Source organism: Sturnira hondurensis, unplaced genomic scaffold, assembly GCF_014824575.4.
Source record: "Sturnira hondurensis isolate 20B ecotype Veracruz unplaced genomic scaffold, ASM1482457v3 Scaffold0020237, whole genome shotgun sequence".
Classification (NCBI taxonomy): domain Eukaryota; kingdom Metazoa; phylum Chordata; class Mammalia; order Chiroptera; family Phyllostomidae; genus Sturnira; species Sturnira hondurensis.
The window spans coordinates 1,643,045-1,664,494 of record NW_028092868.1 but is presented as its reverse complement, the minus strand read 5'-3'; the positions used below and the strand labels follow the sequence as shown (position 1 = coordinate 1,664,494).

Sequence of the window (21,450 nt, the reverse complement as noted above, 5' to 3'; positions counted from 1 at the left end):
CTCTTGAGCCCTGGTTGGTGTGACTCAGTGGATTGAGTGCCAGCCTGCAAACCAAAGGGTCACCGGTTCAATTACCAGTCAGGGCACATGCCTGGGTTGCAGGCCAGATCCCCAGTTAGAGGCGTGCAAGAGGCAACCGCACATTGATGTTTCTCTCCTTTTCTTTCTCCTTCCCATCCCCTCTCTCTGGAAATAAATAAAATCTTTAAACATAAATACATAAAATAAAATAAGACCTCTTGAACTAAAGCCCCAAATTCCACTATAAATTTTTATTCATAGAATTAACTGTAATTTAGAAAAAAATGTACCCTACACTTTAAAACATGAAACTTAGAAATATAAATTTCCCCCTTATCAGCTGATAAAAAACTTGCAATATTCATTTTTAGGCTATTTCCTAATCAATGTATGTCCCTCACAACTCATTTTGCTCCTCCTTCTATTTTATGCCATCTTATTGTATTTTATGAATCATTTTTTTCCTACATCTTCAATCTTTTTTGGAAGACAGAATATAAATGAAATAAAAAATGAAAACGAATACAATTTAATGGTACTAACCTCAAGAGATCCCTCTGAATTATTAAGCAACGAAGATAATCAGCCATTTTTTTTTGCATGAGGGCTAATCGAAGCCATGCCCTTGCACGACCCAGGGGGGTCCTGAAAAGTAAAACCAATAGGTAAAAAAACAGCCCCAGACCAAAGATAATGGACTACATGTTCTATCTCTGTTGAGGTACACATTAATAAGGAAAAAAAGCAATTTATCACGGTTTTGTCTTCGTTTCTCTAGTTTTAAGCCAGCTCTTTGAGTATGTAAACCAATCCTCGAAAATTATTTAAGTCCTAAGGTAAACTTGCATCTGGAGGATGTCTAGGTACCATTTTATGAATTGGAAGAAATGACTCTCTAAAAAGTGAGAATATTTCTACATGCAACATTTAGTCAGAATGGGCTTAGCCTTCTAAAAATGAACATGCAAATGCATCAATCGAGCAGTATATTGCCTTAAAAATAACTGACATCATTCCTGGCTGTAAAAAAATCATAGCAAAACTAAAAAGGTACCAACCGGGACTTCTGGCTAAGATGGAGGCATAAGTAGACACACTGTTCCCCCTCACACAACCAAAATAAGGACAATTTAAAACCAACAAAACAACCAGAACTAACAGAAAATTGAACTGTACCGGAAGTCCGACAATGAAAGAGTTAAAATAGACACATTCATCCAGACTGGTAGGAAGGGCAGAGTTTGGTGGCTGGGCAGAGAGGGGTCGGGGGAAAAAATGGCGGCTTGTGGACCCTGGGTGCACAAGGCAGCAGCTGATGGACCCAGGCCAGGGGTGGCAGTGGACACACCCAGTGAGGCGCGCAAGGCACACTGGCTGACCAGGCAGTCACACATTCACGCACAGCTAAACCAAGCGAAACTGGGGAGCAAGAAAGACCACACAACCCAGGGTCCCAGGGAAGGGAAATAAAGCCTCAAAGCACAGGTTGAAAACACCTATGGGGGTTGAGGCAGTGGGAGAGACTCCCAGCCTCACAGGAGAGTTCATTGGAGAGCCCACAGGATCATAGAATGTACATAACCCACCCACCAGGGAATCACCACCAGAAGGGCCCTGTTTGCTTGGGGGAAGTGGGGGGAGGGACTGAAGTCCAAGAGAGAGTGGAGCAAGTGCCATTGTTCCCTCTCTGATCCGTCCCCCACAAACAGCATCACAACCCAGCAACTGGGTTGTCCCAGGGTGGAGCAACCCAGAACAAAGTTCAAAGTTCCAGAACAAATACAACTAAGCGACAAAGAGATAGCCAACCTATCAGATGCACAGTTCAAAGCACTGGTGATCAGGATGCTCACAGAACTGATTGATTTTGATCACAAATTAGATGAAACAATGAAGGCTACGCTAAGTGAAATGAAGGAAAATGCACAGAGAACTAATAGCTATGGGAAGAAAACTGGGACTCAAATCAATGGAGTGGACTAGAAGGAAGAAACAACCAAACAGAAAAGAATGAAGAAATAAGAATTCAAAAAAATGAGGAGAGGCTTAGGAACCTCCAAGACATCTTTAAACGTTCCAACATCCGGATTATAGGGGTACCAGAAGGGGAAGAGAAACAGCAAGAAATTGAAAACTTATTTGAACAAATAATGAAATAGAACTTCCCCAATCTAGCAAAGGAAATAGACTTCCAGGAAGTCCAGGAAGCTCAGAAAGTCCAAAAGAAGTTGGACTCGAGGAACACATCAAGGCACATCATAATTACATTAGCCAAGATTAAAATAAAGGAGAGAATCCTAGAAGCAGCAAGAGATAAGGGGACAGTCACCTACAAAGGAGTACCCATCAGACTGTCAGCGGATTTCTCAAAAGAGACCTTACAGGCAAGAAGGGGCTGGAAAGAAGTATTCCAAGTCATGAAAGGCAAGGACCTACATCCAAGATTGTTTGATCCAGCAAAGCTTTCATTTAGAATGGAAGGGCAGATAAAGTGCTTCCCAGATAAGGACAAGGAGTTCATCATCACCAAGCCCTTTCTATATGAAATGTTAAAAGGACTTATCTAAGAAAAAGAAGATAAAAAATGTGAACAGTGAAAGCACAGCAAACTCACAATCATTAACAACCATACCCTAAAACAAAAATAAAAACAAACTAAGCAAACAGCTACAACAGGAACAGAATCATAGAAATGGAGATCACATGGAGGGTTAACAACAGGGGAGTGGGAGAACAAGAGAGGGGGAAAGGTACAGAGGATAAGTAGCATAGATGGTAGGAAGAAAATAGACTGCAGGAAGGCAAGAATAGTATGGGAAATATAGTCTCCAATAAATTGTTGCTGGCTGCCTACTATTGCAAAACATCTTAACACTCAGGAAACAGAAATGCATAATTGATACATCCTGCTTTAAAAGAACTTGCAATTTACTGCAATACAATGCAGAATTGAAGTGATATAATAAAGAAATGACTATAGTGATAAGAACATAAAAAGAAAAAGCAGTTACTTATTACTGAAGGGGCTAAGAAAAACCATGGAATTTGAGCTAAACCATGAAGAATGAACAGAATTTTATTAGGAGACAATTGAAGAAGGCTATTTAAGGATGAGAGAAGATACACTAGAATGTGAAGTACTTTTAAGGAACAGTAAATATACTTCTGTGGTTACAGATGAATAAGTAAAAAGTTGACTTACTTAAGACCAGGTAAGTCCCGGACACTAGCCCCTATTTCCTCTGCTTCTGGGTACAGCTTCTCCACTAGTTCCAAAGGACCCCAGATAGTTTTGTTGTAACTCAAAAATGATTTTCTTACTGAAAAAAGAAAATGTAATGCATATGACTTCAACATATGTATATAACTATAGTAACTTCCTTTAAAATGTTTAATTTCAATATTTCTAACATACAATTATTCAGAGACCTTACCTCTTTTACCACACTACACAGTCCTGTTGACCAAGAGCCTGTTAATCAGGACCCTGATATTTTTCCCTATCACAAATATGAACCTTGGCCATTCTTCCACAACAGAAATATGTAGGCAGATAATTGCAGTAAAAAACAACTGGGCCCATTCTTTACCTGTACCAAAATAGAAAGGCTGAAGGCCCTAGAAAGTTGATCTTTATCAGTTTATTAAATAAAGCAAAGAAAAATAAACATATTATTTTTTAAAAATCATTAGCCAAGGACTTTTTTTTTCATTGCTTTTACAGAGAGAGTAAGAGAGTGAGAGAAACATCCATGCAAGAGAGAAGCATGAATTGGTTGCATCCCAGCAGACCTGGTCCGGGAATTGAACATGAAATCCTTTGGTTACATGACGATGTTCTAACCAACTAAGCCACACAGGCCAGGGATAGTTACATTAGTTTTAAACATGAAAAAATGTGGCTTTCCTTTTCCTTTTTTAAATGAGATTTGGGTAATGTAAAACCATAAAATCACTATCTATTTCTTTCTTAAGACTGACCAGCTCTCCTGCAGATGCACTGTGCCTATCATATGCACCATCTAAGGACAACCATGAAGTGAGGCAATTTTTCCTTGGGGAAAAAAATCAAACAGCACAAGTAGATTTATAATGATTCATCAAAATAAACCTATGACTGTTAGGAGATGTCTCATGATATTTTGTGAAGTAAAAGAAAATAAAATCAAAGAAGCTTAAAATTTAATTATTTTGGCCATCTTTTGGTAAATTGCATTTCAGCAAGTTGGGAAAAACAAAAATTTATGTTACTGTTATTATTTATTTATTTACTTATTTAATTGTCGTTCAAGTAGTTTTCTGTCTTATATTCCCATCCCAGCCCACCTCCCTCCCATTTCCACCCCCCCTAGTTTTTGTCCATGTGTCCTTTATACTTGTTCCTTCAAACGCTTCCCCCCTTCCCCTGAAATTCCCTCCCCTCTCCCCTCTGGTCACTGTCAGCCTGTTCTCAATTTCAGTGTCTTTGATTATATTTTGCTTATTTGTTTGTTTTGTTAATTAGGTTCCTGTTAAAGGTAAGATCATATGGTATTTGTCTTTCACCACCTGACTTATTTCACTCAGCATAATGCTTTCCAGTTCCATCCATGCTATTGCAAAGGGTAGGAGCTCCTTCTTTCTTTCTGCTGCATAGAATTCCATTGTGTAAATGTACCATAGTTTTTTGATCCATTCATTTACAGCTGGGCACCTAGGTTGCTTCCAACTCTTGTCTATCGTAAATTGTGCTGCTATGAACATCGGGGTGCATAGGTTCTTTTGGATTGGTGTTTCAGGGTTCTTAGGATATAATCCTAGCAGTGGAATTGCTGGGTCAAAAGGCAGATCCATTTTTAGTTTTCTTAGAAAATTCCATACTGTTTTCCATAGTAGATGTACCAGTCTGCAATCCCACCAAGAGTGAACTAGGGTCCCCTTTTCTCCACAACCTCTCCAACACTTGTTGTTTGTTGCTTTGTTTATGATGGCCATTCTGACCAGTATAAAGTGGTATCTCATTGTGGTAATTGTTATTTTTTTAAAAATGAAAAGGAAATTTTCAAAAAGCAAGTCCTACCCTGGCTCAGTGGATTGAGTGCCAGCCCGTGAACCAAAGGATTGCTGGTTTGATTCCCAGTCCGGGCACATGCCCAGATTGCAGGCCAGGTCCCCAGTAGAGGGCATGTGAGAGGTAACCACACACTGATGTTTCTCTCCCTCTCTCCCTCCCTTCCCCACTCTCTAAAAATAAATAAATAAAACCTTTTTAAAAATGAGTAAGCAAGCCCTGGCTGGTGTGGCTCAATTGGTTTGGTCATCCTGCAAAGCAAAAAGGTCACCAGGGACACACCTAGGTTGCAGTTCAGTATCTGGTCAAAGCATATATGACAGGCAATCAATTGATGTTTCTCTCCCTCTCTCTTCTTCCCTTTCTCTTTCTCTAAACATCAATGAACATATTCTTGGATGAAGGTGTTTTTAAATTTTTAATTTAAAAAAAAAGTAAATCTGCCCTGGCTAGTGTAGCTCAGTGGATTAAGCACAGGCCTGTGAAGCAAAGGGTCGCTGGTTCAATTCCAGTCAGGGCACATGCCTGGGTTGCAGGTCAGGTCCTGAGTAGGGGTCACATGAGAGGCAACCACACAATGATCTTTCTCTCCCACTCTTTCTCCTCCCCTCCCCCTCTCTCTAAAAACAAACAAATAAAATATTTTTTTTTAAAAAAAGTAAGTCTTTAAAGTTCTCATGACAAGAAAGAAAGAACTTGTAATTATGTATGGTGATGGATGTTAACCAGACTTGTGGTAACTTCATGATACATACAAACATCAAATTATTGTGTTGTATACCTGAAATTAATATAATATTATATATCAATTATATCTCAATAAAAATAAATGAATAAAATTTAAAAAATAAATGAGTACATTAATAACATTACACAGAATTTCTCAAATTTTGGTGCCAAGGCTCTTTCTCAGTTTGAAGTACATTTTATCGAAACCATGTTTAGATAAATCTCTCCTGCTTTTTACATTTACCCACACTCTCATGCACCATAGTCAGAACTTCTAAGCCCTGCCAGCCTACTCAGGCTCCTAGTGCAAGAAACCACGTTCCTTTTGCTTTACAATAACTGCCTTAGAAAACAACTTTACTCACATAGCCGTCTACACAGCTGTTGATCATATGAATTAGAGACCAAAACTGTCTAATAATTATAAGTAAAAGAACAGTTATTATGTAACAAATGTTACATAATTATAATACATTTTACACATTTCATAATTCAACATAAACTGTATAGAAGAACACAATATTCACTATTATTATAGTTTTCAGGGAGCACTCACATTTCTATAACAACTCAATTTAGAAGATAATTTTTCTAGATATGTTCCCATGTGCTAAGGAAGATTATATTTCAATAATCAATTATTTTAATGTATATGTTCAATAGAACTTAGACTAGTAAAAAGAGTTCATATCAGAATCACCAAACCTGACATTTTTAATATAACTCTATAAATGTCTTAGAAAATGGAAACCAATTCAGAGTATGTTGAAAAACTTTTAAGTTAAATACGCCTTTTAACCAAACACTAACAAGTACTCATTTTCTAAGACCACCCATTTCAAAACATAAAGAAAGCAATAGGGTATTTTCTCCCAAAACCAACCCACCAAGTATTATTTAAATGTAAAGTAACAATAATTATGGCCTCAAAACAAAACAAAAACATATTCTCAAGGATGTTTAAGATGGGAGAGAGATTGATTCTAATTTTTTTTAAGTCTCAGGATACCTTTCAGACCGTGTTTCAGACAATGCTCCATGACAACAAAGAACTGCTGCAAGGGGGGGTAGTCAGAATCCAAAGTGCGGCCAAAGCTTAGAGCAGATTCAATGAGTCCTTTGATACTCAGTTTAGCCATGTTTAACAAGTTTGCTCGCTCCACAGCTGTGGGGTCTTTTGTAGCTGAAAGCACAAGAAAGGAGTCTAAGATCATTTGCAAGACAGGACACTGAAAAATATACAAACTCTCTCCTTCCCCTATAAAACCAACAGTGGCTTGTTTTTCCTTGGTCAACAAATTAGTCTTCCTAACTAACCTACACCCCTAGGTAACTTCACTTTATGTCTCTCTCACATAAACTGTAGAACTCTATCATGCCCACTCCAGCCAACATTTATGAATTATTCTCAAGATCCTGCAAAGTGGCCATTCTCTGGTATTTATTCTACTTTTATGATACCCCTTCAGGGAGAATGAGGTTTTTTAAACGACTTTCTATAAAGGTAAATTGGGAGTAGTATGCAACATGTTTAAGCATCTCATGCAAAAGGTGGAGAGCAGGAACCATCCAAGAATGAATTCCAAGGCAAAAAAAATTCAGAATAAACTGGCAATAAAAGGTAGTTAAATTTCTAAGATTCCAGTATTACTCATAACAATCATGACAGATAAATAAAGTGACAAGAGAACACAGAGGAAGCCATTCAATTTTCACTCATTCTAATTATCTTGTTTTTTCATAGTAACTTGTTCTATGTTGCGTTGACTCCTTTATTTTCCAAGAGGAAATAAAAACCAGGTCCAGTTTCACATTAAGGTTCCCTGCCCTTCCTTCCACACATCTGATTCAGTTGAGTAAAAAGTTAACAGATATATTTAAAAATTGATTTCAACTGATATTTTTAATTCACAAAAAAATATTTTTTCTATCCCACGAATTTTATTCTCCATTTACTTAGAAATTCGGATGCTTCCCCATGTTCTCATTACCGTTTTGAGTGACAGGAATATTTTCAGCAAACACAGATGACAAAATGAAATGCAGAAAAACGAAGCACTGAGTAACGCGTTTCATAATCTCTGACAAGTTTACTAGCCCGGAGTAAACCAAGTGTCCATTTTTTCTTCATTGAACAAAAAGTCCAGGGTTCCCAATGATCCAGTGTTCTATTTCTAGTCTCAGATAAACCAGGCAAAAAATGCAAAGAGCCACAAGTGCTGTGACCTGGCCAGCAGGTGGAAAATCTCCACACACGTCACTGCTTCAAATCTGCACAGTGCCATGTCTCCCTCTTTTTCTCGGGGGCGAAACCACTTAATGTTTCATAATCTATGGAAATTCTCCATTTTTCTTCACAATTTCCATCACAATCTGCAAAGCAGGATGCGACAACCAGACAAAGGGTGCCTTTGCAGCGCTGGGTGGCGGGGCCGGCCAGGGCGCCAGCAGCTTCGCGCAGAGACTTTACACCCGGCCGCGCCCCGCCGCAGCTGGAGGAGGCGTCCCGGCTCGCGGCCGCGCAGCAGAGCTAAGGGCCAAGCCCCGGCATTTGCCCGGCCCTGGAGCCCCGTCCCTGCCCCCCTATCTCCCCCGAGTCAGACTGTCCAAAAGACTAGGGCGCCCGCGGGACCCTCGCGGAGGGCTCACCGGGGTCCTGCGCGGCATCGCTGCCCCTCCCCCGCCCTCGGTGTCGGGGACCCAGGCCAAACCTGAGACGCGTCTCTGCCACCCCCAAACCTGAGATGTCATCGCCCGCCCCCGACCGTTCCCCGGACCAGGGGCCGACACCGCGGCTGGCCCTGTCCTCGCTCGCTGGAGTCGACGGACTGACAACCCCTGGACCCTTAGGCCCCAAAACCCCGGCCGGATGGCACAAGGGGCGGCCGCGCGTTGCCATGGTGACCCCGCGCGCCCCCGATTCCCAGCCGCCCGGGCCGGGGCCGGCCCCAGTTCCGACCCGGAGGCCTCGGTGCCCACCACTGCCAGTACTCCTCGTCCGGCCGCGGCCTTCAGCCCCGGACGCAGGGCCCAGAGTCCGCTCTCGGCCCGCTCCCCTTACCCATGGCGGCAGCGGCGCGGTCTCGGGCGGGGACTGCCTGGGCCGCGCCAGCAGCTCCCTTCAGACGCGCGGCGGCCGCCAGGGCGTCAGCGCCAGGACCGGCGGCGGCCCACAGCGCTCCCGGCGGCGGGAGGGCGCCCGGGAGTTCCGCAGCGCCGAGAGAGGGGCGGGGGGCCGCGGAGCCAGCGGCCGGCAGGGGCGAAACCCGCCTCCGCGAAACCTGCGGCTCTCCACCCGGACCGGAAGGAGACCTGGGCTCTGCGGAGCCGGAGGGCGGGACCCCGGGCCGGGGGCCGGCCTCTCACCCTCCGGGCTTCGACGCCGCCGCGCCCCGGAGGCTGGTTCCGGGGTGTGAGCCACGTGCGAACGCTTTAGTCCGCCGGTCCGTCTGGATTTTCTCTGGCGCGCCTGACCTCTTCCCTTTCATCTTCACACACTGGTAGGAGATGAAAAGAATTTAGAAAGTCTGAAGGGATTAACAGTTGGCAGGAATCTACTGAAACTGTTCATACAGCCCGAATCATGACGTACAAACCATTAAATACACTGGTTCGTAAAAAGCAATGAAGACACTAGCCTAACGGAGGGCTCACTCCGTAAACTATGTAAATGTCTAATCACTATGCCGTTTGCCTGAAACTAATGTAATATTGAATATCGACGATAACTGAAAAAATTAAGTGATAAAAAATGCGTTGGGGAACGATTTTACTAATCAAAGAAACTAGTGTCAAGATAAAACTACTGTTTTGTTTTCATTTCAGGAGGAAAGTAAACCTCATGGTCAGATGACACGATTTAAGTTATATCAATTTGGGAAAAGCGAGCTATTCCTTAGTTAGATCGGCAGTTGCTAGAAACAGACCGAGGTTTCATTTTCTTGAAAATGGAGCGATGTTTTCTCATCATTGCTTTGGCCATTAGGAAGTTTTGTTATGCAGCTTTAATGCTTTTGGTTTTTCACTTTATTCATTGTGAGGTAAGCACACATGGATAAAATGTACAAGACAAATACACGGTTTAAAGAACCATTATAAAATAAGACAGATGTAAACACTACCAGAGTGAGCATAGGATAGAGCCATCATACCTTGGAAATGCCACTAGTCAGCACTCACTCGCAGTACCCCTAGAGGGTAAAGACTATCCTGACTTTTATGAGAACTCTTTCCTTGCTTTTTTTTTCCTTGTTACTACCACTCAAGTGTGTTGCCTTAAACAATGTAGTGTAACTTTTCACAGATGGAATAGCACTACGGATTATTTTGTTTCATTTGTTGAACATAATCCACGTGCATGAGGAGTTTCCAGGTTTGTACACACACTCTGGTGCCTGTAGCACAGTCTCTAGGGCATACAATTAAGAATAGAATTACTAGGGATCATGTATACCTTTCTTTAAATTTATCAGATAGTGCCAACCTGTTTTAAAAACTCTTCTCAAAATTAACACTCCTATCAGTCTTTCTGTAACTCCATCTTCATTCTAATACTCAAATTGTGAGAATTTCTTTATTTTCGGAATATCTTTTGGGTAGATGGTTGTATGTAGGGTTTGTTTTGTAGTTATCATTACTGCTGACATTGAGCACTTTACCCATGTTTACTATTTGGAGCTTCCCTTTTGTACAAACTGTTCAGAGCTTTAGCCTATTTTCCTACTCTTATTGGATTGTGCAAGTTACTAAATATTTACATAAGTTTGGTGTCAGTTATGTGTTGCCAATAACTTCTGGCTCATATTTTCTCCCTTTACCAAGACCTTGATTAATATAAATTCTTAATTTTTCTTGTAGTTGAATTTGACTTATAATTTAGAGTCTTGTTTAAGAAGTCCTCCCTACCCAGAGGTCATGAAGATACTCTTAAGAGCTGCATAGGTTTGCCCTTCATATTTAGGCCTGTTACCGCACCCAGAATTGATTTTAGTTAATGGCATAAGATAAGGTCAAATTTTTTTCCATATATTTATAGCCGTCTGTCCTATTATCCTTTCTCTATTGATCTTCCATGGCCCCTCTGGTATCAATAAGCATGTGTGTTGGTAGGTTAAATGGAGTCAGTCTGGCTTCCTTACCCAGATGTCTGGACAACTAAAGGAAGCAGTTTCCCATAACCTTGAGAACAGCCCTATAAGCAGTGTTCCTATAGCCTTGACAATGGGTCTAATAAAATATTCCCATAGTCCTGTGTGGACCTGCATGCATAAAATGAAGCTCTGTTGTATAATATCCTGGCACCCTGCTGGCTTTATCTGTATTTAGTATATAAGGGGATTAGGGATTTCCCACTGGGGGCAGGAGCCCCGCAGAGACGTGCAGCTTGCAGCATGTGTGGACTGCCCACCCTTGAATAAAGGCATGTCAGATATCTCAATGACTTCGTGAAGATTCTTCAAGTCTGCCTGAATCCCATGAACCTGTCTGGCCTTGAACAGTGGCAACACAATGTTCCTAGGCCAGAATCTAAGTTGATTTTCAAAACCATGCCAGTTAGAAAGAATAATCTCCATTTTGCAGATGAAACCAATCTCAGAAAAGTTAAACGACTTACCCACAGTCACAGAACTATTAAGTGACAGAACCAGAATTTGAACTGGTACAAAAGTAGCCTCCATTTTCATATTCTAAAAATGTGTCTGAGGTTTTTACAGTTTCAAGGAATCTAAAATTGATGACAAGTCTAACCCCTTTTACTATTTTACTGTTAAAGTTGAAATAAAACTGACTTGTTCATTTTTCTCTTCTCTAAATCATGCTTTAAAGAGGAATTCTAAGTGCATTTAGAAAAGCGAGTAAAATTAAATATATATTTAATTATTTTATAGAGCAATAAGAACAAGGGAAAAGACTTTTATATCCTAGATTGCTTCCCCCCAGGGACTCTATAGATAACACATAAAAAAGAAATTTAATTCAGCAAAAAACCCAGTTTACTTAAAGCAAAAAGATGTTCCTCTCCTTGAGGTCATATTCTTAAAATAAACATTTGCTGAATATTCTAGTCCCCTTGTGTTGAACAGAATTAGAATTTAGTGTGTTATGTTTAACTACCCGTAATAGGGTTAAGTAGAATGTCAATCTGTTGAGTCTTTCATCTACTAAAGCTAAGAATCTAGGTTTTTAAAAAAGCTTTCAAATATTATGTAACAAAAATACTATTTTTAAAAGCTCATCATCACACACCAAAGTATGGGGGCGGAACTAAATGTCTAGAATTTGCTTTACAACATTTCAGATTTTTAAAAAATCAAGGATGTTCACATGAATAAGTATAAAGGACACATGGACAATAATTAAGGTGGGGGGCGGAAATGGGAGGGAGGTGGGGAGCACTGGGGGGGCAGGGAAGGGAATATAAAACAGAAAACTGTACTTGGATAAGAATTAAATTAAAAATAATAAATAAAAATCAAGGATGCTGAAAACTGCAAAATCTATTGAATATGGGTGATGAGTGAATACAGTTCATTGTACTACTCTATTTGTGAAGTTTTAAATTTGTAAAGCTTCTAAAATGTACGCTAAAGTAAGAAAAAAAATCAATGTAGAAATCTCTTATATGCCAAAGCAACACCCGTAAAAGATGCAGACTTCAGCCCCTGCATCCATCTCCATCCATACTTCCCAGGATCGAGTCTCAGTCACCTAAGGGTCATCGGTGACCTCAGTGGAATTGGATGGGTCTATCCTAGTAACTAGAAGCAGTCTTTTCAATCAGCAAAGCTCTCCACTGAATCCAGGTAGACCAGCTTGTTACGTCATGCCACAAGCTTCCAGTCATACACCCAGCTAACCTAAAATGTGATTTGCTTACAATGACAACTGTACGTAAGACTGCTGCACACTTGGAAAATGTGTACAACACCAAAAGGGGAACACACAGTGACTAGGAAAACTGCTGAATTACTAATCTAAACACCTGAATTCTAGCAATGATCTGCACAGGGTTATATGCTAACAGACAGAATCTATGCTAGGTCCTCTGCAGGGTTTAATCCAACTGAGAGAATATCTATGAAAACTGCTGGCAAACTTTAAAGCATGCTACATATTACTACCGTTGTTTAAAAAAGCAGTAAGTGTTAATAAAGCTACGCAAGGTACTATTAGGTAATCTAAATATAGAGATGGCAGTAATTCTTTTGTCAGGGAAAAAATCAGACAAGGCTTTATGGGGATGACATATTAAATTCTTTCAGACTGGGTAAAGTTGCATAAATAATGGAGGAAAAGACAAATCCAGATTGAGGATATGAATGGGAAGAAGAAAAGACATGTATAGGGAACACCAAAAGTACAGGACCCAACACATATAACACCTTTTTTATTACAAACTTTTATTACAAAATCATAAGTATGTAATTCTATAACAATTATCACACTCAAGTACATCATTATGACAGTTTAAGTGAAATGTTCACATTAAAACTATAAATTACTACATTCATATTATTGCCCTACCAACCGCACTCAAGCAGGCATTACTCTGTTGGACCCTGTAGTCTATTAAAGTTACAACAAATATATGAACAAAATATTAGAGAATGACTTCTATTGGGTTGTCCAAAAGTTGGTTTAGTTTTTTCCATACGATGGCTCTAGCAGTGCCTAGCTGTCTTCAACTTCATTTGAAACAATTTTGTTCCGCTGCATTGTGACAGCTGTCATGTCAGTGTGCATTAAAAATAATTTATCAAAATTGGTTTTGTGCAGCCATTTTAATGTTGAAGTTGGAGGAAATATGCAATATTTTTGGTGCACTATGCTTCATTATATTTCAAGAAAGGTAAAACTGCAACTGAGGTGCAAAAAAATTGTGCAATATATAGAGATGGTGCTGTGACTGACTTAAGTGTTAAAAGTGGTTTGAGGAGTTTCTTGGTTTACTGACATTTTTGCCAGTAATTCCTTGCTGTGGGACTGTCTCATACATTGAAAGATGTTTAGCAGCATCGCTGGCCTTAGCCCATTAAAAACTAACAGCAGGAGATAGCCGACATACTCCAAATATCCAAATCAATAGTTATTGGTGAAAATGAAAAATATGTCTTTTATGTTAGAAAAAACTAAATGGACTTTTTGGCCAACCCTCTATTACAACCCATGGGTTCCAACCTATCGGTGGGACATGAAAATAATTCTAATAGCTTACAATCAGCTGGTTTTAATGGAACAGAATGGGAAATATTAAAGTGTATCACATATAAAAAAGGTAAATATTGCCCTGGCTGGCGTAGCTCAGTGGATTGAGCGCGGGCCTGAGAACCAGACGATCGCGGTTCAATTCCCAGTCAGGGCACATGCCTGGGTTGCAAACCGGTTCCTTGCAGGCTAACTACCAGCAGGGGATGCACAAAAAGGCAACCATACATTGATGTTTCTCTCCCTCTCTCCTTCCCCTCTAAAAATAAATAAATAAATAAAATCTTTTATAAATAAATATAAATAAATAAATAAATTTTAAAAAAAGGTAAATATTTTGTTAAAATATTGTTTCAGATGCACACATGTGCACATCTATGCCAAGACATGACATAAATGTATTTCTTATGGGTTGTGGTAATTTTTGTTTTTCAAACACCATGATCATACAACAAACAACCAGTAGCTATAACTAAAGGTTGAGATTACAAAAAATTTTAATCTTCTAAAATCTTCAGTGTTTGAAATTCTCATTAAAATCAGGGAAAAAATATTTAAAGAAAGGTACACAAAGACTTTAAAGTTCAGATAACTGTGGGGTAGACAGTGGTGCTAACCAAGATAGGGGTCACAAGAATTCCATCAGCCATTTCCAGTCTTCGTCATCTCATGGCGCACCATAAACTAATTAGGAATATTCTGTGGCACACCAAAAATATATTGTATTTTTTGCTGATCTGATAAAACAAGCAAATATAATTTTGATTCATTCTCACTTATTGCTGGCTATTGTTGCATTGACTGTTGTCATTTTTTATTTGACAGCCTAAGGGGAAGGAGGTCGGTGCCCCTGACTAAATCGTTAGGCACTGCGTATTTTAAAAATTCTCGTGGCACACCAGTGTGCCTGCTGCAGCATACCGGTTGAAAATCGCTGCATTAGGTGAAGATGGGAATTTACATTTTATGTGTACTGAGTCTGAAATGCTCATAGGAGACGCCAAAAGCATGAGCCAGAAAGTTATACGCAAAATTTAAAAGACATAGTGTGAGGTATAGATTTGGTAAACAGCCACACAGGTGATAGTTGAAGCCATCACTATCCAAGGACAGAGAAGAGGACCACACCAAACAGGGAGGTCTGGGGAAGACCTGCCTTTAGAGAGAGGAATGGAATCAGAGACGGCAAGAGGGAGATGTTAGCAGGAACTTTGAACTGATCAGGAGTGAGGCCTCTGGAATGGCTACCCTGTCATCAAATCTTGCCTTTACAATACAAGCAAGACCTTATTAGAGTAATGGTGCTTATAATCTGGAACTGAACAAAGTGAGTGCCCGTAACATTAGTGTTTGGTAGCCACTGATGTCTCAGTCCTGGGCATGAATATCATACTTAGACTGCACTATAGCTCTTCTGAGTGCCCAGTTTGGGTTTAACTTCCAGCTCATCCTAAGCCTCCAACTCACACCACCTTATACATAGACAATGAATCCTAACTCTTTCAAGTAAGTAAATGGCTAGAATCTTGTAACCAAGACAGATTCACAAATGACAGAAAATGTAGAACTCCTCCTCAAATTCTTCTTCCATACGGCTTTACTGTACAGGCCATACAAACCTGTGAAGTAAGCACTGACTAAATCAAAAAAATTTCTTATTCATCTCACCCCCAGGAACTGAAATTATCTTAGAGTCCTTCCTGTTATATAATGTCAACACCCCTTGGTTTCATCTTTAGATCATCATAATTATTTCAGTTGTCACTATTAAAAAACAATGCTGGACAACCCTGAATGTATTATTATTCAGTATTAATAATCAACACAGTGAGCCCTAGCTGGTATAGCTCAGTGGATTGAGTGTGAGCCTGCAAACCAAAGGATGGCAGTTGGATTCCCAGTCAGGGCACACGCCTGGGTTGCAGGCCAGTTCCCAGCAGGGGGCGCACGAGAGGCAACCATACATTGATATTTCTCTCCCTCTCCTTCCCTTACCGTCTAAAGTTAAATCTTTAAAAAATAATAATAATAATTGACACAGTGAAACAACAGTAGAAAACAATTTATTTAATGAAAACTTCAAGTAATCATTTTTTTAAAAACCTGTGAGGTAGAACAATTGAGAGAAAGAGAAACAAGAGCTTTCCATGGAGAAGATGGATACACTAAGGTTGAAATTGGTCACCATATACATAAGTAAGTAATTTGAGGTAATTCTGTGATACAAAACATCTTTATACAAAGAGGAAAATTTGAGCAATACCCCAAAACAAAGGGCATGTGAACATAAAAAGGTGAAAATAGAATATACATTTTTAATTTGTCATCAATTCAGCAACAAAATTTCTACAGAAGAATAAGAATTACTTTCGTTTATAACAAAATCTACTCTAGAATATTGAATACTAAAAATAACAAGTGGGAGAGCAAGAAGGAAGTAGAAATTAGTTGGAAATAATCAACTTATGGTTTAAAGGCTAGGACTTTTTTTTTTAAGATTTTACTTATTTATTTTTAGAAAGGGGAAGGGAAAGAGATGGAGGGAGAGAAACATCAGTGTGTGGCTGCCTCTCACGTGCTCCCTACTGGGGACCTGGCCTTCAGCCCGGGTGTGTCCCTTCACTGGGAATCGAACCAGCGACCCTTTGGTTCTTGGGCCAGTACTCAATCCACTGAGCCACACCAGCCAGGGCAAAAAGGCTAGGTTTTAAAATCAAAACATATCTGACACCAGGAAGTAAAAAGGGAAAAACAGCAAAATGGATTGGGATCAGGAATCTCAAAAAAAAATTTCACACCTATGTTCTCACCACAAGATTGTGTTTACATGATAAAAATGAATCAACTTTCTTTACCTACATTGCAAATAAAATATGATAAAAATCTACAAAAATCGAGTTAATCTTGAAATTTTAAACTTAAAAGTTTAAACCTCAGATCCCCACAAAACTCCATCTCAAAAGCTGGTAAACATTTATTAAATTCTTTGTAGGTCACACAAAACCACATATATATTACTATAAATTTAGACTTTTCAGTTTTGGGTATACCTGTACAAAAAAATAAATAGGGTTAAATTTTGTATGTTGATAGAACTTTATACCTAACAAGATTATAAAAACACATACACACAAACCTGCAACTCTGAACAGAGTACATTTACATCATTTCATACCCTTAAGATAAAAGTTATCTCCACAGCCTCCATGTGCTGATTTTAGAGCATGCCCAAATTACTCATAAAAGGAAATTGTTAGAGAAGGTCAGTATGCTGGTGTGAAAAAGGAAAACAGTGCTTCACCTTCTTTGAAAATCACCCAATACATAACGAAGACTTTCGTGTTCTCCTGATGGCAGATCAATGATGTAAAAATAAATTAAGGAAGACATATTTAACACACAATGGAACCATATAAAACATATATGACAATTATTTCATATTTCATAGTTTAGTTTATAGGACTGCTAAAAATTACAAAGATTTTTATGGCATTCTATGGAAAATAATGTACTTATACATTATTTTACTTATACAATAAGGTTTATGTATCTTAGCCTAAATACCCCCATGTAATTTTTTTAAAAGATGATCTATTTTTAAAATAAACTATAATATGGCAAGAAATAATTCTCTATTTCTTAAAAAGATTTTATTTATCCCCAGAGAGAGGAGAAGGGAAGGAGAGAGAGAGAAACATCACTGTGTGCCTGCCCCTAGCACACCCCCCACTGGGGACCTGGCTGGCAACGCAGGCACATGAGGAACCAAACTGGTGACCCTTTGGTTCACAGGCCAGCACTCAATCCACTAAACCACACCAGCCAGGGCTAATTCTCCATTTTTAAATATAATGTTTTGTCCTATATTTTTATACAGATATAGATATAGATAGGCCAGCACAAATAATGCCCCTTTTTATTATAAACTCATTTATTACATTACAAGCACAAAATTCTGTAACATAAGAATATCACACTCAAGCACATCATATGACATTTTAGGTGAAATGCTCAAAATTAAAAGTATAAATTGGTACACTCATATTATTACCCAACCAACCACACTCAAGCAGGTGTTACTTCTACTGGACCCTGTATATGTAAAGATGTTATTTATTTTTCAGAGAGGGGCAAGGGAGGGAGAAAGAGAGGGAGAGAAACATTGATGTGGGTGATCAGAAACATCAAGGTTCGATTGACTGGTTGCCTCTCACATGCCCCCAGCCAGGGAACTGGCCCACACCCAGGCATGTGCCCTGACCAAGAATTGAACTAGCCATCTTTCAGTTTGCAGGCTGGTGCTCAACCCACTGAGCCACACCAGCCAAGGCTATACTATATTTTTAACAAAGGGTTATAAATTGGGTTAAGAGAACCAGAGGAGAGAACCAGTTTTCCTAGCTGCGTCTAGGAAACATGCTCCCTGTTCATTGGGCAACAGATCGAGTCCCTTTTTTCCTCCTTTCTCACTTCACACACTATCATCCATGACCTTCATTATTCTACTTTTGGCTTAAAATTACTTCCTGTGAATTGTTTTCTGTCTCCTCTTTGGAGAATCAGATCTTTGAAATACGCCCCTGGAAAACACAAGACACCGAATTTTTAATTTATGTAAGTACATAAATGAAATAGTCAAAATAGCACAATCAAATATGACCCTATAGAAAACAAAAAGGATATTAATTTTTCTGAGTTTAGATGGCAAAGCAGCTTCCCCAAAGGAGGATAGCGGTTTAGTGAGGACACACATCCCAGAAGAATCAGTTTATGTTTGGCTCTGGTTATAGCAACATTAAGTCGTCGCCAGTCTTTCAAGAGTTCACCAAGCTGAAAGATATGTAATTTTCAATTATTTGAGGTTTCTTATATATTTGAGTTTATTCTGGCAAAGAACACAATTTTTCTTGAACTATTTTATTACTTAAAAAAATCTTTTAAAAGATTTTATTTATTTATCTTTAGAAGGGAAGGGGAAGAAAAAGGAAGAGATATATCAATGTATGGTTGCCCCTCGTGCATCCCCTGCTGGGAACTGGCCCGCAACCCAGGCATGTGCCCTGACTGGGAATTGAACCTCAATCCTGTGGTTTGCAGGCCCATGTGCTCAATCCACTGAGCTGTACCAGCCAGGGCCTATTTTATTACTTTTAATGCTAACCAATAGATCACCAGGAAAGGTTATTTTATTACTTTTAAAAATATATATTGCACATCAGTAAATGAGTGGATCAATAAGCTGTGGTACATTTACACAATGGAAAACTACACAGCAGAAAGAAAGAAGGAGCTCCTACCCTTCTCAAGAGCATAGATGGATCTGGAGAGCATTACGCTAAGTGAAATAAGCCAGGTGGTGAGGGACAAATACCGTATGGTATCTCCTTTAACTGGAACATAATCAACAAAAGAAAAAACGAAGCAAAATATAACCAGAGACACTGAAAGTAAGAACAATCTGACAATAACCAGAGGGAAGGCAGGAGGGGATAAAGGGGGGAAGGGTTTTCAGGAACTACTATAAAGGACACATGGACAAAACCAAGGGGGAATGTGGAAGCAAGGGAAGGAGGGGAGTTTGGCTGAGGTGAGCGAGACTGGTAGGAGGAAAATGCAGATAACTGTAATTGAACAACAATAAAATAATGTAATAAAATAAAATGCTCCAAATACAATAGCTAAGAGGTAGAAGCTACCCAAATGCATGTTGATGGATAAATGAATAAACAAAAGTGGTATATATGTGCAAAGGAATACCATTCAGTCTTTATAAGGAAGAAAATTCTGTCACATGCTACAATGTGGATGAATATTGAGGGCATCATTCTAAGTGAAGTAAGCCACTTACAAAAGACAAACATTCTAAGATTCCACTTGCATAAGGTACCTCTATGAAGTTGTAGTCAACTTCATAGAGACATAGAGCAAAATGGTGGTGGCCAGGCTGGAGCAGGAAGGAATTAGGGAGTTGTTATTCATAGGTATAGAGCTTCAATTTGCAAAATGAAAAAGTTCTGGAGATCTATTGCATGAACGTGTGAATATACTTAACACCACTGAACTATACACTTAAAAATAGGTTGGTAAATTTTATGTTCTGTGTTTTCACCACAATTTCTCAAAAAAAGAGAGAAAAAATGTCTTAGATGAATCAGCAGAAAATACAATTAACTTACCGTTCCATCTTTATTACTTCTAACAAAAGACACTAGAATGATACTTTTGTCTCTTCCTTGGTATTTGTCTACTGTATTAACTTCAACCACCCCAACAGAAGAATGTGCCAATAAATCATTGATGATCTTTAACTGCTGCCTGTATGGTGCCACGATACCAATATCAGAGGGATTACATCCAGCCTAAACAGAAAGGACACAATGTAAAATTTTTTAAATCTTAATTTTTGTTAAGTTTTACAAATTCATTAAATTAAACATTTACTACATAATGTGCCCAACTGATGTTTCCAATAGATACTCCTATGACAAGGAGTAAATATAATTATTGAATTTGTTCTAAATCAAAATTCACATTTCCCGAGCTGAAATAATTTCCTCAACACTGCTCCCTTGATTTTCAGACATTCGTGGCAGAATAATGATTTGCATGCTAGACCATTGCTGCCATGCAAAAAAAAGTATAAATATACACATTTCACTTTCTGCTCTCCGATTCCCACTGATGTTTCCCATCTCCAATCACACTGACTATAGCACTATATTGACACAATCTGAATTATTTGATGTTACAAGTTATCCTAAAAGGAGAACCAAAATGCCATTGTAAAAAAATTACATGTGTGAGAGAAATTTTCTCAAAATGAGATGATCAGATTTCAGTCCTCTTAATAAACAAGGGTAAATGCTACTACATCTTAAGTTTCTTGCATTCTAACATTCTATTACTTTGCAAATATTAATTTGCCCTCAAAATAAAATACTAAATTACCTTAATGAAAATCGAAGTCAGGAAAACAATGAGTTTGGCTTCTGTTATATTGCTCACACCACTCTTTTCAACTTGTTCTGGTGCTGGAACCTATACAGAAAAATAAGCATCCTGTTTATAAAACAGTCTCTGAAGTTAAAAGCACACATGTAGCTAGCTATAAGAGACTGTTCTGCCGGCTGTGGAGACAGTTGAAAAATTTCTTCATCTTAAAAGTTGAAATAAATGAGACTATGCACTTTCAGAAAGCCATCCAGAGGCAACTGTCTTAAACACGCCACGGTTCAGACTAAAATTTCTATGAAAGCAGACCGCACACTGGGCTTCACATGCTTCACTTTGTAATCTCCCATGTTAAGGAATCAAAGGCCAGAAAAGATAAGTAACTGGCTCAAGGGCTCACAATGACTCATGGCACTAGGAATGAAAACTTAGATCTGGCTCCAATAACTGCATTTTCTTGTTGCCTTTTACACAAATAATGGAGCAGATAAAGT

The 21,450-nt window shown here is 39.1% G+C and overlaps 2 protein-coding genes across 7 annotated transcripts in view; both read right to left on the bottom strand.

The window, feature by feature from the left end:
• The window catches only part of RUFY2 (RUN and FYVE domain containing 2), a 42,206-nt gene extending 33,008 nt beyond the window's left edge, over positions 1–9,198 (bottom strand). The window contains exons 1-4 of one of the 6 annotated variants that reach the window (XM_037029148.1): positions 8,862–9,198; positions 6,810–6,983; positions 3,224–3,341; positions 565–666 (exon numbers count right to left, since the gene is read on the bottom strand). In XM_037029148.1, the coding sequence (XP_036885043.1) occupies positions 565–666; positions 3,224–3,341; positions 6,810–6,983; positions 8,862–8,865 (398 nt within the window). In that variant the 5' untranslated portion in view covers positions 8,866–9,198. Of the gene's footprint in view, positions 1–564; positions 667–3,223; positions 3,342–6,809; positions 7,030–8,759; positions 8,779–8,861 lie in introns of those variants that run through there. The other 5 variants (XM_037029149.1, XM_037029146.1, XM_037029145.1 and 2 more) reach the window with 5 other exon arrangements.
• Positions 9,199–16,804: 7,606 nt separating this feature from the next.
• The window catches only part of DNA2 (DNA replication helicase/nuclease 2), a 49,649-nt gene continuing 45,003 nt past the window's right edge, over positions 16,805–21,450 (bottom strand). Inside the window, exons 18-21 of the mRNA XM_037029323.1 lie at positions 20,954–21,043; positions 20,182–20,364; positions 18,689–18,835; positions 16,805–17,371 (exon numbers count right to left, since the gene is read on the bottom strand). Of these exons, the coding sequence (XP_036885218.1) occupies positions 17,303–17,371; positions 18,689–18,835; positions 20,182–20,364; positions 20,954–21,043 (489 nt within the window). The 3' untranslated portion in view covers positions 16,805–17,302. The remainder of the gene's footprint in view (positions 17,372–18,688; positions 18,836–20,181; positions 20,365–20,953; positions 21,044–21,450) is intronic.